The sequence below is a fragment of the Carcharodon carcharias genome, chromosome 10 (assembly GCF_017639515.1).
Source record: "Carcharodon carcharias isolate sCarCar2 chromosome 10, sCarCar2.pri, whole genome shotgun sequence".
Classification (NCBI taxonomy): Eukaryota; Metazoa; Chordata; class Chondrichthyes; order Lamniformes; family Lamnidae; genus Carcharodon; species Carcharodon carcharias.
Window position 1 is genome coordinate 13,218,883 of NC_054476.1, and position 18,982 is coordinate 13,237,864.

The 18,982-nt window shown below is 41.6% G+C and overlaps 1 protein-coding gene across 2 annotated transcripts in view; it reads left to right on the forward strand.

Moving 5' to 3' along the window:
* mettl15 (methyltransferase like 15) overlaps window positions 1-18,982 on the forward strand; it is a 145,252-nt gene that overhangs the window by 117,242 nt on the left and 9,028 nt on the right. For both annotated transcript variants that reach the window (XM_041197612.1, XM_041197613.1), the window contains exons 3-4: window positions 6,336-6,527; window positions 9,436-9,614. In XM_041197612.1, the coding sequence (XP_041053546.1) occupies window positions 6,336-6,527; window positions 9,436-9,614 (371 nt within the window). The remainder of the gene's footprint in view (window positions 1-6,335; window positions 6,528-9,435; window positions 9,615-18,982) is intronic.

Below are 18,982 nucleotides of genomic sequence, written 5' to 3' on the forward strand. Positions count from 1 at the left end.
GCAGCAAGCGGTAATGATACGCGACACCCTAGGGGGCCTGTATTGCAGTGCTCCACAGGACCTGTCGAAGCACCAGAACCTCATTTTGAAAATGCTACTGTTTGCTCTACCAAAGTCCAGGTTGCTGAATGAACCTCGTTATACCGTCGCTGTGCTGCAGTCTGAGGCTGCCACATGGGCGTCATCAGCCATGTCCTCTGTGGGTAGCCCTTGTCCCTGAGGAGCCAACCTTGCAGTCTCTCTGGACCCTGGAAGATGTCAAGGACCTGAGACCTACTAAGGATGTAGAAGTCGTGAATGCTGCCTAGGGATTGTGTGCAGACCTGTAAGATGTGTTTGGTGGTCGCACACCAGCTGAACATTGAGTGAGTGGAAGCCCTTGCAGTTGATGTACTTGACTGCTTGTTGGCATGGAGATCTAAGTGCCATGTGAGTGCAGTCGATGGCATCCTGCACCTGTGGAAATCAGAAATCTGCACAAATCCCAGCGCTCTTGATTCCTGACTTTCCTGATCCCAGGTGAAATGCACAAATTCCTGTGCATCCGTGATCTCCTGGGTACCCTTGTGCATGGAGGCTTGTGTGATCCCACACAGGTTACCTGTGGAAACCTGAGAGGAGCCACTGGTGTAAAACTGAGCGCCCCAGTCACTTTCATGGCCGCTGGCAGTAGATGCCCTCCATGTCCCCATGGCACCAAATCCTGCAGCAGGTGGCATATGTGACCCACCAATTGCCTAGACAATGCGCACTCTTTGGAAACACTGGTTCTCGCTCATCTGCAAGAATGACAGGTGCCATCTATAGACCCAGGGTGTAGCAAGGCACCTACGAGCGATGGCTCACTGTGGATCTTCAGGTGCATGTGCAGCAGGCCCTGCCACCCCTTCATCTTGATGAATGTGCACCTCCCTTTGCCGAGCCAGGTGCTTCCGCTGCTCTCTTCTTCTTTTCTGACCTTTGTAAGCCATGAGGCAGACAGCTATATCACCAGGCTCCATGATCCTGCTGTTCTCCTCCTGCAAGATCAAAGAGTGAGAGGAGTGGGTTAGCAGAGGTGTACTAAGAACCTCTCTTGGTTAGTTCTAAAAGCCCCTACTTGCGTGCAGGATAGTACTGGCAAACAACTTGGATGGCCAAGTGTGTGATGTGCTTATTGGCTGTCTGAAACCCCACCCACCTCCACCTTACCCCACTTGACCGATTGGCGACAGCTTCGGCCATTGGACTGCAAGTTGCGCTATCAGCTCGGGCGCAGGCATTCTCCTAACCCGCATTGCAAGGCTACAGTGTTAGCTTGAACCATGATGGATACTGGTCCAGACCTTAATAAAGACATTGCAAGGGGATGTGAGCACCTCCACCAGTGACTGTGCCTTGGCCACCTTTCACAAGGGGATTTTACAACTTGCCCTGTCGGCCATTTGCTCTGCTGCTCCTTAAAACCCACGTTAATTTGCAGCCTGCGCCCAAGGGGTGAAAAGTTATTGAGCATTTGTTGCTTGAATGGGGAGAAAAGCTTCAGAGGCCCAACTGCAAGCGTGTCACTGGAGCTGCGGCTGAATGGTCTCCGCTGCTCAAGAAATCTGATTTTTGACAGGCTTTTCCAAGTGCTTGGCCACTGTCCTCAACAGCCCCCCCTCCCCCCCCACCAACCAGCCCCTGCACCCCTGGCATGTGCTTGAGTATTTCCTTCAGTCTGTTCTGCCTTGCCCCCAACTCCCCCCACCACGTCCTGACCCGCACTGGAGCCCTTGCCCCACCACCGCACTGAAAGCCAGCCAGGAAAAAGCAACTTTCCTCTGCGACCCCCAGGAATGCACAGAGCCCCTTCGTTGATGTCCCATGGGCGATGCTCGCGAGCGTTGCACAAGGTTGTGTGCACTCACCTCCGAGTTCCCCTCGAATTCCCGGTCGCCGGGTGCGTGCCTTGTAAAGGCAGTCATCCTGAAGCCACACCGCCGTGAATGGTAAATTTGACGTGGGGGGATGATTCTGGTGAGCAGGACTTATAATTAAATGCAAATGTATTGAAATGGCGTCCCCAATATGCGCCGTCGGGAAGCGCAGCCTGCCGTTGATGGGTGGAGTGGACGATTGCCATCTGGTTTCATGACGGCATAAAAGTGATTATTGGCCTTCTCACCATATTCTTCCCCCCCGCCCCCCCACGCCCTGACACCCGACCCCAACGAGGCTGGAAAATCCCAGCCTAATATGAACATACAGGGTTAATGTTGGACTGAGTATACTACCCCCCACACAGTGATGTAAGAGAGCATATCACCCACACCCAGGGTCAGTCTGGTGCGGACAGTCATGTGCACAAGTCATGGAGTCAGCTCCTGGCTTGTACCCTTTACTGTATAATTGTAAACAGTTCTAAGAGTTAATAAAGACTTACAGCTAACCTACCTATGACTAGGAAGACTTCTTCAGACCTACTGAGCTGTAATCAACACCCTACAACATGGTGGCAGATTGTGGAAAAACCCAAGACCTTGCAGAAAATGCAGAGAAAAATTGAAATGCTGGTAGTCTGAAAAAAATTGAGCAAAGCAACCTGACCTGAAAAGGAGCTTAAGAAGCAGCGGCGCCGAGGAAAAATTGCCAAGAGAAAGCTCCAAAGAAAGTCTTAGAAGCTGGAGGCAGAAACTGAAAATTCCTTACTAAAGCAGAAAACTTCATTGAATCTCCTTTGGAAGTCCACCTTCTAATCCTAAAACTCCAGGCTACAGCAAGTCCCGAGAAACCTTTAAATAATTCAGCCAGAAGTGCAGTTTGCAAAACACGTCAGCAAAACCCAATCCTGAGACGGCGCTTGAAGACGTGGCGTCCAAACTCACTCTGAAACAGAAAAAATAATTAACTAAATAATCTAGGAGAATTGCGACTTCTAAGTTCAACTTAAGAGAAAGCAAAAGGAAGGATTTGATAAATTTGTGACTTTGGAGTAAAAAGCCAAGCAAGAGAACTCTGCAGTCGATCTAGGCAGCCATTGCTGAAAATCTTTGTCAAGATGAGCATGATCACTATTGCAGTAGAGCCTGCCAAAACCGACAAGCACGGGAAATCCCTTTGTCTCCAAGTAAATGGCAACCCCTTCTTCAAATTCAGAAAGCTCTTAAAGCAGAACACTTTTTAAAAATGTAACCATGGATCAGAATTCCACACTTCCAAGCCCCAACTTAATCACATAACTGGGGACTTTGGAGGAAAAGATTCCTAACAAACAGCATCACTTCAGGTTTAGACAAAAACTCAAGAAGCAAAGCAGGTTAACACACTGCTTTACCCGGTAGGCCCGATTATGGCTGACATTATTCCAAGACAGAGAATCAATGAATGATCTGCTAAATTTGAAGCAGTCCTAAAGTCTTTTTGACATTTATTTTAATCTAAGAAGCAATAAAATATTTGAAAGGCCTAAATTATCAAGTGAGTCCAGCAGGCAGGAGAACCTGTTAATTTATTCATCAAAGATCTCTACAGGATGGCAAAATATTGTGAATACAGAGACTTAAAATCTAAACTCATCTGAGACAGAATAGTGGCAGGAATAGTGGACAATGCATTGTCTGACCTCATGCAAGCAAAGGAAGATTTAACCCTGGAAAAGGCATCCAGATAGTTAGGCAGTCAGAACTCTGTGAGCAGCACAGGTCCACTCTAAGGAGAGAAAATAAATGACAGTTCAGGGGCTAACCCACAGTTCAGCTGGTTAAACAACAAAGACATAGGAACACTCCAGACAAGGGAAAACAATACCCGGACCAGCCTGCAGAGCAACCATGTCGACGCCATGGAGCGAAGCTCCCCCCACAGACTAGATCAATGTCCTGCAATTTCAGCCCAATGCTTTCAGTGCAACAGGATTGGACACTATAGCAAATTGTGCAAGATAAAAACTCTGAAATGCACAGAAGACCCAGAGATCATCCACAAGGTTGAGACTGCAAGCCCGGAGGGGACAGAGCCATGCTTCTTGGGTGAGGTCAAAGATCTTGGTTTCTCATTTTGAAATAAGGACATTTCAGTCAATGGCCATTTAACAAACTTTAAATTAGACACAGCAGCAAGCGTAACAATCCTGTTGGACAAAGAAATGTGGCTAAAAGACCTCTGGCTTTGAACAACAGACACACCACACTATGGGTCCAGAAGAATCCGACTTCCAGTCATAGACATGATTCTGGAACCATTGAGGTATGGTGGCAAACAAATCTTAGAGCTGATGTACGTCATCCGTAACCAGCCTTTCTCACTCTTGAGCAGAGATTGTAGCTTTGGATCTCCTCAAAATGGCAGAAGATGTCAAGACAACCACTGTTGGTTTGGTGGTTGCTCTTGCATCTGGATACTGCAAGTTCCTGAGTACTCAAACAAAGAAGAGTATCCTGACTGGGACCTCAGCTCTGAACTGTCCCCTCTCTTTACGGAGCAGTCTTGTCCATTCTCACTCAGGTGCCGGAAAACCTATAATGGTCAGACCAGCTAACTACCCAGCCTCCATTGTAGGATGTAAAAGAGAGCGAGCAGCAGTCCAATGATCCTCAACCTCCGGCTCCGATGACAGTACAGCAGGTCGACATTGCAGCCACCTAAGCTATGGTTCCCAGCCAGAATGCCAAAGCCCCAAAAGATGCTGGAACCTGGTAGCAGCCATCCACTGCAGAGAGCAAAATGCAGAGGTGAGCGTACCGCTAAACCTCATTCTATTCACAGAGGACATCGCCACATGACAACAGAAGAAACAAAAGAAAAAACAAAAAGACAAGTACTATGCTTGTCCATCCCACAAGAAATGAGTTAGGGTAGCAACCACAGACTAGCGCAACAGCCGAACCAACCAACTATAGTTCAACACGAAGGAAGGGAAGATAAGAATGGAAACGTACCCAGATGCAAGAGCAACCACCAAACCAACAAGGAAAACTAGCAGTGACAGAGCCTACCACTCCTCCGACTAGTGAAAACGAGATATGGAAGGGTTATAAGGCCTCCAGACCACCTGAACCTTTGATTTCAAGGACATATGGAGGGAGATGGGGAATGATGATGTAGTAATGACAGTGTAAATGTATGATAGTAATAACAATGTAAGACATAAGGTAAACTATAGCAACAAAATACATTGGATAAAGACTTGGGGGAGGTATAGTATATGGGTCTGGCACATAGAGAGTTAATGTAGGACTGATTACAGTACCGCCCACACAATGATGTAAGAGAGCACATGGCCCACACCCAGGGTCAGTCTAGTGTTGGACAGAGCCACCTGTATTAGCAAACATGTAAACCAGCTAGTTTGTACCCTTTACTGCATGTTTGTAAATAGTTCTAGGAGTCAATAAAGGCTTACAGTCTTTGATTACGAAGACTTCTCAGATCAACCAAGCTGTAACCAATGCCCTACAACAATTATGACCAGATAATCTGTTTTTGTGATGTTGATTGAGAGATAAATATTGTCCATGATGCAGGACCCTGCTCTTTAGATCGTATTATGGAATCTTTTGCATCCACTTGAGACTTGGTTTAATATCACATCCCTCAATGCTGCACTAGAACGCCAGCCTTGATTTTTGTGCTCATATCCTGGAGTGGAACTTATGCAATGATGTCCACACATCATACAACATTTTTAATTAGTGATTTAGTCAAAATGTTAATGCTACCTTCCATTTACCTAGTGAGGGTTCGAATCTGTTCTTGTCAGTTTCTGCTAACGAGTGGCTATCTCCTTTGGGGGAGCTAAGTCAGATGGCTCGAAGATGATGTGCTTGGCAATAGAAGCTAACCCTTTGTGCTTCTGTAATCTGATTCCTGATGGTAGCTCTGCAGCACTCAAAGACAATACCAATAATTGCATCTGGAGATGGGTGGGGGATGGTGGGGTTGTCGGGGGTGACAAGATTATTCCAGATAAACCAGCTAGCCAATGGCATCACAGATAGTTATAGTTAGACAAATAAAGTAATGCCTAACAATATCCTGATAAACTTCCCATTCTTAGCTGATTAAGGTCCAACAATTATTCAGTTGCACACATGTAGATCCAGAAGCCTCTTCTTAGAGGGCTCCATGTGTCAGATCTGTGAGTTAGGTAAATGAGCTATGACGCTACTGGAGAAAAATATACGTTCCATATCAGGCAAACAGGAATGATAACTGTACAGGTTTCTCAGTAGCTTGAGTTGGCAGCTCTTAAATATGGTGACGAGTTTTTGGACCTGTCAGCAGTGGACCAAAAGAAAATGTAGGGTTTATAAGTGTAATTATTCTTAATTATTTTGCAAAGAATAATTTTTCCCTTTGTAACTTTTTTCTTTCAGTGGCCGGTTTCGACCTCTTCTTGGAAGATTCAGCCAACTGGAGGCCTTACTAATGGCATCAGGAGTAGAAAGAGATACCTTTGATGGCATCCTCATAGATGCAGGCTGCTCCTCTATGCAGTTAGATATACCATTGCGAGGTTTTGCATTAAGCAAAGATGGCCCTCTGGACATGAGAATGGATGGAGACAGGTTGGTACAGAAACCACAATTATTCTCATGACAAAGGTGTCTTCATTCATATCATAAGAACTGACAGGATTAATCCAGTTAATCCCACTTCTGTGGATAGTGATTATGGCAAACATGGTGCTATATTATAAAATACCTGCCAGACTTGAAAGCAAATGAGAGTGTTGGTATTAAGAGCTTAAAACTATCTATTTTCTGGCCTACTACAAATAGAAAGTAATGCTATTTCCCTAATTCAGTTTCTTAGCAGTGAGGACAATGTTTAATATGTGTTTCGAGGTAAGGACTGTTGGCTCAAGCTGTAACATCACAATAACACACTTGTCAAATATATTTTCTTAAGAATACTAAGGATTGTTATCGTATTACTGGTTTTGAAAATTGTTTACCAAATTTGAGCTTCATGCATTTTAATTTCAGAATGTTTTGTTCATAAATATGCCTGTAATTGAATTTAGATTAGCTTAAATTTATCAGAATAAATTTTCCTCAGCTAAATTTTAAAATATTTCAATTCGTTCTGGAGCTAAGCCTTGCTAAATTATTTTTCACACAACTAATCTGTGCAGTTCAGGGTTTCTGTGCGGTTAGAGCTAATGGGGGTATTGTATAAAGGAAATATGATTTTGCTTTGTTAATTATGAAAGAACTAACATTTTCACATCATCATAGAAATTCAAGCACAGGAGGCCCCTTCAGCTAATCATGACTGTGCCACTGAAAACTCCACAATGGAACAGAATTCTTGAAGTCCCATTTTCCTGCTCTTCTCCATGTCCTTGAATATTTTTCTTTGTGTTTATCAAATCCCCTTAAAATGTGATTAAATCAGTTTTAATATCCCACTTGTGATAACATATTCCACACTTTAGTAGCTTTTTGCGTGAAGTAAAATCTTCTAACCTTCTCTTTATGCTTTCAGCGATGATGCTCAGTTGAACATCCTTAATGTTACAGAAGTTTGGATCTCTGTGTTTGGAACCAGCAAGCCCACATTAATGCAAAAGCAATTAACATTGTAAATAATAGCTCTTTAAATTGTCCCTGCACATTCAAAAAAACTAGACTTGCTGTTCCTGAAAACATTGCGACAGCCTCAGCAACTCATGGGTCTGTTCCATGCACCCATGTGATTTCAGATTGATGGACTGAACTGAACACGTTTTGTGGGTTAGAGTAGGAAGCAGTTCACCAATGGCACATTGGAAGACCACAAAGATCTGCGCTGCCATCAGTTTTATAGCACTCAGATCCTTTACATTTTTGGATGGTCATGTGTCAGTAGTTGACTATTGTTTCAAAATGAAAGGCACATATTTTGAGTAAAAGATATCATGAAAGTACATGCAGTTCTCCACAATTATAGACAAAATACCAATCCAATTGAAATTAGTTGTTTCAAAATTACTTTTGGTTCGAAGGAGAATCTTGACATAATAGAGGACAGCTTTACAGTGCGCTTTCTCCAATATGATGTCCAGAAGTGAACAGTACACAGCTCCTTTGATCCTGAAAGGGAAGATACATTCACTTTCTTGTTGGAGAGGGTGGTGGTTTGAACTGGACCTAGTTGAACATTATGCAGCATAAGACTACCCTAACAAAATGGCAGTTATGATAAATGACACCTTTGACTCATTCTTGGACAGACCGTCAGATATCAAGCTCTGTATTTGGGTTAGATCTTTGCCAGTATCGTCATCATTAGTCAGCCCTATGATATATTGGAATCGAGGATCTTGGTGACATTTTTCACAAGCTGGCTTGCACAGTGTTTGTTAGGGCTAAATTGGACTCTGCTGCCTGTTTTGTAGGCACAATGCTGCCTCCTAACCCTCAAATGGCATCGAGCTGCTTGTATACAATTCCATTTTAAATTTGGGGTAACCAGCAACATTTGTCAGAGTTAATGGTTTACTTCTAAAGTAATTCATGGCAGGGAGAACAAAAATCACATATTCCAATGTTTTTTTAATTTTACGTATTTTTTTTGGAATAAATGTTAACCCATGATACACTTGTTTTAAAGACAACAAATTAACAAGCTATTAAAGATGTAAGAGGACAATATATTACAATCTAATTTAGACTGGATCTGCATAATTGGGCTTATTGGTGGTTTGTATCAGGGTTAGCATAAGTTGGATGTTGAAAAGTGATGGAAGTTGGACTGAACACACAACTATTGTCCGGAGTTCAACTCGAATTTATGAACAGCTAAAGAATTTCAACCCTTGTTTCTTTAAGATAATGCGGTATTCATTAATCAGATTAGTTTCCTAAATTAGGAAGAATGGATGTGGCCTATTTAAATGCCAGAAGGTTAAACACTATAGCCTCAGCGCAAGTTAATTTTATATGTTGTGGTGAACTCTTGTTTGTGAAAACAAAATGAAAATCATTCTGTTCATTTAAATTATTCCTTCTGAGGACAGTTAAATTTCTATTCAAATCTGATGCATATAATTGGCTTAACTGTCTTCTAAATTTGTTAACAGGCAATAAAGTTAGCTCTACTCCACACAAACCCATTTCAGACTTTTCAACCAGGGTTTGGTGATTCCAAGCTAAGTATAGAATGTATTTTTGTTAAAAGAACAATAAACCAAATTTCTGCCATTTATTGGGTTTCATACCTATTTGGTGTTGGGTCAGAATTTGAATTCCAATTAGTAATTGGTGACTTCAACAAAAATAGGTTTAATTGGGTTCTCTTCCGAAGACTGAAGATGGGCTGTGAAATATCTTTCTTGTTTCTTTTTCTCCTTAACCATCTGTTACCAAAAAGAACCTCAGACATACTTGTATGCTGTATGCATTTCAGCCCTGTCTCTCTCAGTGCTGTGAAGCTTCACCTCTGTCAATGAAAATGACGTCAAACAAATTAATTGGCTCCTCTTGTGCGTAGGTACACCGACATGCCCACTGCAGCTGACGTGGTGAATGCCTTAGATCAACAGTCACTTGCGTCCATCCTAAGGATCTACGGAGAGGAAAGGCATGCAAAGAAAATAGCTGCAGCAATCGCACAGGCACGCAGCATCTATCCCATCACTTGCACTCAGCAGCTCGCCAGTATAGTTGCAGGTATTCTCATTAATTCCAGCCAGTGTCTGGAAGGAAAAATACTAATCTTAAAAGTCCCAGTGGGACCTATTTGTACAGTACACTTGCAGGTACTAATCCTGTGCATTTTGCCTCTGATGTCAGAGTTTTATTTTAGAATTGAGAATAGAAGCCAACAAATTAGATTTTCCATCCTGAAGTTAGCATGCAGTTGCAACCAGGTTATTATATAATATGTTTGTTTTAATCGGGGATAATGATTTATTGCAATGTAAATTGCCCGTTATTTCTTAAAATTGAAATAGATGGAACGCTCTTAAATGAACCCATTCATTAGGAATCTTTTTGAAGAAGTATAAATCAACAGAATTTATCTAATGAAATTTAAGCTTAATGTTTGATGATGCATTGTGTTTGTGACAAAAAGCTGCTGCAGACCGTACTTCTCCCAGAATCAAAATTTACTTCATTTACTGTGTGCTAAGTGTAAAGCATCCTCTTAATTGTCCACACATTCTCATCTCCCAGGTGGTTCAAATAATTGCAAGTCTGTTGTAGTGTTGCATTAAAATTTGCATCCTATAAAAATCTGTTTGAAAGCTGCTTATACCAATTTGATTACATTTCCTTAGTTCTTCAAGAGTTGTTGAGTTTTACATTGCAAATGAATTGCTGTATACATGAGTATTTCCATTGATTGCTTCAGAATGCAATCTCTGCCAGCTCTGTAAATGACAATATTCCAGTACTAAGTAGAAGTGCTTTTGTTGGGTGGAGGGTTAAGTAACAGCAGCAAAATCAGATGCTGCTGGTGTCCAGAGGTATCACAAATCCTTTGTTTCTGAAAGAAAAATATTCATATTAAGATGAATTTAATTGCTTTTGCTTACACATTGCCATTAACTAAACTAATCACAAGTTTAAATTTTAACGATGGGAAAAATCATGATGTGATTATCATAGAGTGAACAGTTATGTCACCTCAGTAAATCACTAGTTTTTTTAAAAATATGAGGATTAAACTCATGCTGGGGGACCAAATATGAGTCATAGCCTTAATTGCCACAGCATCTGACAGCTTGCTTCCTTTTCCTGCCATTTCAACCCCCTTGAGTTCAGTTCTTTATAGGCTATGTAATCCTTTGTTTTTTTTTTATATGCGTAGCTTGAAGGTGTTCAGGAATAGTACGACAGATATGCAAGTTTATAGATCTCTCTTTGGCTACTTAATACTATTTTGTCAACTAAAGAAATCTCATTATTGTCACTCTGCTATTTCCCAAATAGTTCAGTCACTGTTAACCCCTTTTAAAATTTTAATGCAGCCTATTTATTGTAAAGTCCCTCAATACTAAATACATGCTGCTCAAAACTCTCTTCACAGTCTTGGTGAAAAGAACCATGATGAATATTTGGTGCTAATTACATAAATTATACACTTAACCAGAGTTGCCAACTGTGGTTAAATATATTCCTGGAGATTTCATTCCATGACTTGCCCCAATCCTCCAGCCATTCGTTGGCCAACACATCCATCTTTGTGAAGCACTACCTTCCTACGCCAATTGGAAAGCAAAAAGACTCATTACCCAGTTAAACGATGCTTCACTGTCAGCCAAACAGCCTGTTTCCCACCATTTTCAATATTTTTTATAACTTGTAAAGAGAAATGTTCAAAGAATTTTTTTTAAAATCTTATTTTTAATGTCTCTATAATTTTTCTCCAGGATTGCACACAGCAGTTTCCTGGAGATTGATCGCCAGTCCTGGAGGGTTGGCAACTCTACGCTTAACTTAAAACATAAACCCCAATTCATGAATAGAAGCACCTGTCCATGTCAATTCTTTTACTTCTTATGGCCAAAGAAAGCATGGTTCTTTGAATTGACTATCTGTCAACCTCCACCTATTTATCATAGGTCACATCTGCTTTCTGAGGTGAATGGACTGTTTTGGCATACTGTCTCCCAGATCTCTGTTCTAGGTGGATACCCTTATGGCACTCAGAAAATGTTCCACTCACAGATATACAGTGCAAAAAATGCTGTATGGTTTCACGAAATCAATTCAATTTCTCTAAACTGTAATATTCATATAAGTATGTTTTGGGTTGCCCTGCCCTTCCTTAAAATTTGTGCAGTTGTTATTTGAGCCACCAGTGTTGTCTGGAAGGTAACTCTAAAGAGATTGCCTTTAGCATCAGTCCTGTGGAAAGTTACACTATTTGCCCACTCCTCAGTGGGGTTTAATTGCATTATTCATAAGTGAATGTATGATCCCATTGGGCCCATGTTATCATGCGGCCTTATGTTTAAAATCCTCGTAACAATCTTGTAACAAAGAACTTGTAAGTTCTAGTTCAAGTCTTGTCAAAGCAAGTGATATAGAGCCTTTTGCAGCAAATCCACTATTTGCTGTAAAATAAAAAAAAATGTACTCTGGTTTGTTGGTGGCAAACACAAGACAACCTAAGTGGACCATAATGTGTTGAGAGTCTCAGGACCCACATTAACATATGCAAAAGAGGGGCAACGTCGGTTTTGGTAGTAAGTGGTGAATGCCTGGAAAACCATTTTTTGGAGCCTTTCATAAAGGCATAGAATGAGGATGGGACATTATGTCAGGAATTTGGTCCTTTTCTCCCCCCTGATTTCCACCTGGCGAATGGGTACTATGTGGGCCAATTTCTTCCCAAAGGAGTCTAATTTGAATTCAGTGATGATCTGTAAATAATGAAGTCAAAGTTTCCAAAAGGGCATTTTTTTCTGTAAGACAAAATTTAGCAGTGTACAAGAACATTCTCAGTGGATATAGGTTTGGATTGAATTTATCCTTTCAGGCAAAATATGTCCTATTTTTATACTAAACTTCTGCTCTTCTTCATTCTATTCATTCTATAAACTCAAAACAAATTACTGTATATTTGTCTTAAATCAGGATTTCTATTTAGAAAGTATTGCCATCAATTTTTGTGATAGGTTCCCCATTGTGCTCGCAAATAAATTGCTTCATAACATTTTTGATTTTCTATCACATTCTGAACTATGTCTTGCATATTTTGTTGATAAGTATATAGAAGAATTCATGAGAATTCTGAAATTAGAGCTAAATGGTTCCGTGTGACTTTGTAGAATTGCATGAAAAAGAAATACAGGGCCAAATTTGTATTCTTGCAATTATCCATTATGTTGAGGGATAGTGGCTCATAGCACAAAACGCAAAAATGTATTTTACTCAGTGGCTACAGCACAGTGATTTTACACAAATCCACTAAAATGGAAATTAAATTCATATTCTGGTGTGAAGAGGGTTGTCAACACATGGCATCCATTATGAAGATACCAATTCCCCTTTTTAACGATCCCTCCTCCTCCTAGTGAAAGTTGAGGTTCATGCAAGTCAATAGTAGAATATGCCACAAATCCATGTAAGAACATCTTCTATATCAGAGACAGCAACCTGTATATTCCTTTTTCTTAATATGTGGTTATGGTTTAAGCATTGTTGAAGCACTGCCATCTGAATATCAGCATAGAATGAGTAAAGTATTGCTACTGATTACTGAGATGATACCACAGTCATTAGTTGTGCCTCATCACAACACAGTTTACTGACAAATATTGTGTGCTGTGTCTATAGGATATACTGTTATATGTTAACAATTTGATTTTTTTAATGAAGTTGCAACAAGAGTATAAGATTCCTCCCAAGTAGCTAGCCATCCATCTTCTGTGTGCAATCAGAAGACATACATATTGTAGATCAAAATTGATAATTCGTTAGAATGAGATTTAGATATTCAAATAATATTCAAATATTAGAAAAATACATCAGATACCATGTGTTTCAGTAAATATTTATGTGTATACCATATGTCCAAACGTTTTATTTACAAATTCTATCACAAGAAATGATTAAAACAGCTTGGTGAAACCTCTAGGTAGCTTCTGTGAGTCAGCAACCAAAGTCGCTTAGTGACAATACAATGCTATTTATAACCACAGTAACTAAATGTTTTCTTTTTGCTGAAAGTTTTCTTCTGCTCCTCAAGTATTTTCTCTCTTTTTTCTTACTTCTCTTTCACTGAATCAATGAAATTAAATTGGGGCTACTGTTCCATGTGTAGCAGTTTGTCAAGGGCCATTCCTAAATGGCCTGGATTTTGCATTCAGTGGTAAAGTGACCTCGAACTTTGAACAAAGCTGCCCGCAAAGATCTAGCGAGCTCCATGGCGTAGATTTCACCTTTCCTGACATCAATTTCAGTCTGGCACTAACTATAGGGATTTCTGAAGCCCAGCAACAGTGGTGTCATCAAGCAGGCTAATCAGCCAATCACATTGAAGCCCAGATAGCAAGTAACAAGCAAGTTTTATCATTCACTTTGTGTAATTTTACAGAGAGCAAAATAAAGATTGGACCTTGGGTGGAAGTTGAAATATCATATTTTTTTTAAATTTGTAAGTTTAATCAATGGGATCGAGAAATTTAATGTTCCCGAAATATAAAATCAGTTTTTCAGGGCCAGAGAGGTTGTTGAATAGTAATTATGACTTAGTACATCATTAAAATCCCAGTTATGCTTATTCAATAAGGTATAACTTTATCAAGGGTTATTAACAGTGAGAATAATAGTGGAAATGCATGTCAATTCAGTGATTTCTAGATGATTTCTAACTCTGAGAACTTCAATAGTGCAGCCTATGGAGGAACAGAAATCACTGACAGCATCTTCTGGATTTCTGCACTTAACTACACATGTGCAGATATGAGAAGTTGCTATCAGTTTCACACTAAAGACAGCGAAGAATGTTAACAGTGTCACTGGCATTTTAAATGCCAAATCTGGGTGAATGTTTGAGCCCAGGGAGTGGAGTGCAATTTTCAACAGTGAATTCAGTGGCACAGCAAACATATTCATGACCATACCAAATGTCTAAGCATCGCTTATTCAGCAAAGGTGACTGGATAATGAATGAACAGGTAACTTGACTGATTCATTTTACATGATAGTTCAGAGTGCTGAGATTAATTGTGCTGAGTCGATCACTTCTCTTCCCTTACTTTCACCTACGTCAATATCCAGTTGCCATTAATTGCTTTGTGAAGCACTTTGAAGTGCCTTTGTATATATTTAGTATTGCGGAAATTTAACTTGTTGAAGAGCTACAAATGGTTTCACCAGAAAATTAGTCTGCATGAAAAAAACAGATTTAACCACAGCAACAGCTTATTTCGATAACACTTTTAATGCCCAAGGGACATCCCAGGAGAGTTATTAAATAAAATTTGATGCTGAGTCATGTAAGGAGATATTAGGCCAGGTGAACAAAAGCTTGATTAGAGCCAGATTTTAAAGAGCATTTTAAAATATGAGAGGCCAGTTTCCAAGTGCCAAAAAGGGGCATTTTTTTATTTGATTCATTTTTTTTAAAGAAATGTAGTTTATCTAAAGATAGTGACAACTTAAAGAAAGAGTCGTGACTTTAGAAATAATTAACTAAAGTACACTTATTTGAGATTAAAATGAAGACATTTCTAAATGTTAAGAACTTTTGATTGAGACAAAATATAGATTAACGTGCAATACACCTTTGAACATCAGCAATGCCCTGTGCTACTCTTTTAAGAAATCTACCCACTTCAGGTAAGGTTAAAGGTTTCTCAGAAGTCTGACATGAACTCTCCCAAAATGAGAAATCTTAAAATGACCAGGCCTGTAAGAATGACAGCACTGCACGTCTGTTAGTGAGGATGGACTTTATCTGCACCAAATACATGAGGTGGAATTTTAACCTTTGGACCTGTTCACAGTGGAGAGGGTGACTGTGCGTTTGGGAATATGAAAGATGGTGGAACGGGCTTTGCCATGGCTTTTTAACTCAGCCAAGGCATTAGCACCCACTTCCAGATATCCCGACCAGTCAGAGCATGTGGGCATGATCAAAACCCTCACCTGAGCATGAAAGGCTCAATATTTAAAGGGGCTCAGCAGGAATGGAATGGAAACATTTTGCAATTGTCAGGCAGAAACAGGAACTTTACTGATGGAGTTTCAATGCCGAAAGACTGCCTCCTGCCCTCAGTTCTCTGAGGCATCCCGGGTTGGGAGACCCTGCAGAAAAATATTATCCCCAGCAAACAAGAGGAACGGCCCATCCCCTGAGTGCAAGCAGGTATAGCTGGAAGTTGAGAAAGGTGAGCGTGGTCTCACAGTGGATAGCGCCAAAAAAGATTCAAAGGATTGGAAAGGTGAGTGGCATGTCACATTCAATTGCCAACCCTCTCACTCTGACTACCCTGGTATTCTCCTGCACAGCACTCCTCAGACCAACACATTTTGCAGCTCCACCCACTCCTCTCTCTTAAGCTACCTCCTCACATCCTCATCTGAACAGCCAACACATACACTCAACCTTAGCCTATTGCCATCTCACACTCTTCCCTCACAGTCATCCTCCACAAATGTTGTCATTCTATCCTCTCAAACCATCCCATTTCTCACACATGTAACTCTCCCTTTCTCTCCTTGCAACGGAAGAGAGCGCAGAACACCAGTGAGAAGCAGAGAACCGGGGGGGGGGGGGGGGGGGGGTAGCCCTACAGTCATCGCCACCTGACTGCTGCGGAGGGGCAGTGATGGAGATCAGCAGAGTGCAGAGTACTTGGCTATTGAAGATGGAGAGATGGAGTCTTTCTGATAGCTGTTGATAGAATTATATATCACACATCTACATGGTACTCAGTAATCACTCATGTTGACCTGATGTCACCAGTAACTGAAATATGATCATAGGAACTGGGATAGGCCACTTAGCCCCTTGAACCTGTTCCGCCATTCAACAAGTTCTTGACTGATCTAACTCCACTTGCACAGTGTTGGATTTGAACTCTTTCAACTCAGTTCTAATTCATGTTTTTAATCTCCCACATATCCATCAAGTGTCATGCAGCAGCTGTTGCAGGAGGTGCCCAGGGAGTCCTCAGAGGACCTTGTGCAGTCTGAGGAAGCGGTGTCATACCCAACTCATGTGTTCCCTCCACCAACCTAGGCACACACACATTGATCAAGTCGCCAAGGCAGCTAGTTGGGTTGTCACATGGTAAAATGCACGTTGCAAATGAGCAGGGACAGCCGTGGAGAGACCCTATTGGATGGTGGTGTAGGACTCTCCAAGCCCTGCCAAGCTAAATGCAGAAGAGGGAGGTCATCAACAAAGCAGACCATTCTGGAACAGCAGCAGAGATTGTGAGGTTCTGTCAGCATTTCCAGAAGCATTGCACACCAGTGCAGAGAGATTGCAGTAGTTTGTCTCTAGCATTAATGCCATGATGTCTCAGGCCTTTGTGGTAATGCCCATCGCGATGGAAAGTGTGGCCACCGATATGAAACATCAGGTGTGACAGACAACCAAGTGCTTTCTGGCCCTCACCAATCGTCTAAGCACTCAGTCTGCCATTTTAGAAAGGATGGAAGAAAGCCTTGCTTAGGCCATTCACCATCTAACTGAAGTGCGATATAGCGTTGTCCAACTCTTGGCTAACACAGCAGAGCAATTGGACCATAGAAGGAAGATGGAGAAAGGGCTTATGGAAATAGGAACTCTGTTTAAGGACCTCCTAAAGCTCCCACGTTGTCTGGATATCTTACACAGATTTACATGATGATCTTCTGGTGTCTACATACTAGCTGAACATTGAAGGGGTGAAATCCCTTTTGATTAACAAGTACCCTTAGTTGATTTGGGGGGACCTTGATTGTCACATGTGTGCAGTCTGTGAATTCCTGTGAAAATCTAACGATTGCAGTGAATCTAAGAGTCCTCTGTTTCTGAATGATGTCATCAGCTGTGTAGTTAGCATCCCTGGCAAACATGGCATCAGTCACCTAGGCAATGCACTTGTGGACAGCAAATTGTGAAATCATACAAATGTCACTAGCAGATCCCTGGTATGAGCCAGAGGTAAAGAAATTGAGGGCTGTAGTGAACCGGCAGTGCATGCCATCCTGGTCCACTTGGAAGGAGGTCTTGTTCCAAGAAGCTGCAGATGTCAGCATTGACCTTCGTGCAAACCTGACCCTCCTGGAGACACTGATGCTCATTCATGTCCTGAAAGCTGATCCTCTGCCTGTAGCCCCTGTATTGGGGGTGTCACCTCCTGTGAGTTGGAGCTCTACGTTCATCTTCTTTGTCCGGTGGAGCAGCAGGTGGCTGAGGGCAAGGCAGCTGTTGCTGCTGGATGGTGCTGTCCCTCCTGTTCCTCATCTAAAAAATGAAAGGATACTCTCAGTACAGATCCTGTGAGCAAAAGCCTTTCACTTGGGCAAAGAATCAGATGTTATAATTCAGTATTTAAAAAGTTTCCAGCCTGTCAATTTCACAATCCTGTCAACTTCTGCTCTGCTTTTACCTCATTGACCTTGCAGACTTCAGACAGCCTGGGAAACCTGTGCGCTGGCAGTTAAAGCCAGAATCCAGGGTTAAATCCTCAAGTCAGTTGGCTTTTTGTAAACTTAAATTGCAGACACACTGGTTCCCGAACACTTTGTAACAGGTCCCAGTTAATTGCGGAAGTCAGCAGGTTCCTATCGGCCCCCTGGCATGGCAGCATTTTCCCTTGCACACAGCAGCACTGCACTTCTCACACCCCCACCACCACCACCACACTTACAGGTTAAAATTCCCCCTCTGGCATTCTCACCAGTGGGTACTCCAGATTCTGTCAGTGGCCTGGGAAGCCAAAGAGGACCAATCCTCTGGTTGACTAGAGACTGGTTTTCAGCTTGCAGTTGGATATCTTAAATGTAGTTCCGTGGAATTTTGTTAAGGCCATCCTTATCCTTTGTTATATTTGGCAGTGCATTTCATATCCTCTACTTGATATGCATTCAGCTATCAAAGATACCATTTATTGTAAGGCTGCATTGGTGATTAGAATTAAGGTTCTGTTGATGACAACAACTGGCAGTAAGCAAAACTACAAAGCTATTTCTGGATGGATCTAATATTCAGGAAAAGCACCATCAGTAAATGGAGGTAATACCATTTTGACCATGCATTTCTCTAAAGGACTTCCTATTCCATTAGTTATGGAAGTTCTCCTCAACTCACAAACTGTTGTGGTGAAAAAATATGTCCTGGGCCATCCTTAAATGTTCACTTCAGGAACTGTCTAAGTGGCAGCTGTACAAATACCGTGCATATAAATCTGATGGAATGTTGGTTAAGTACTGCGCAAAAGAACTAAAGCTAAAGACGAATTCCCAAGGTGAGGTGAGAGTGACTGCTCTTGACATCAAGGCAGTGTTTGACTGAGTGTGGCATCAAGGAGCCCTAACAAAATTGAAGTCAATGGGAATCAGGAGAGAACTTTCCACTGGCTAGAGTC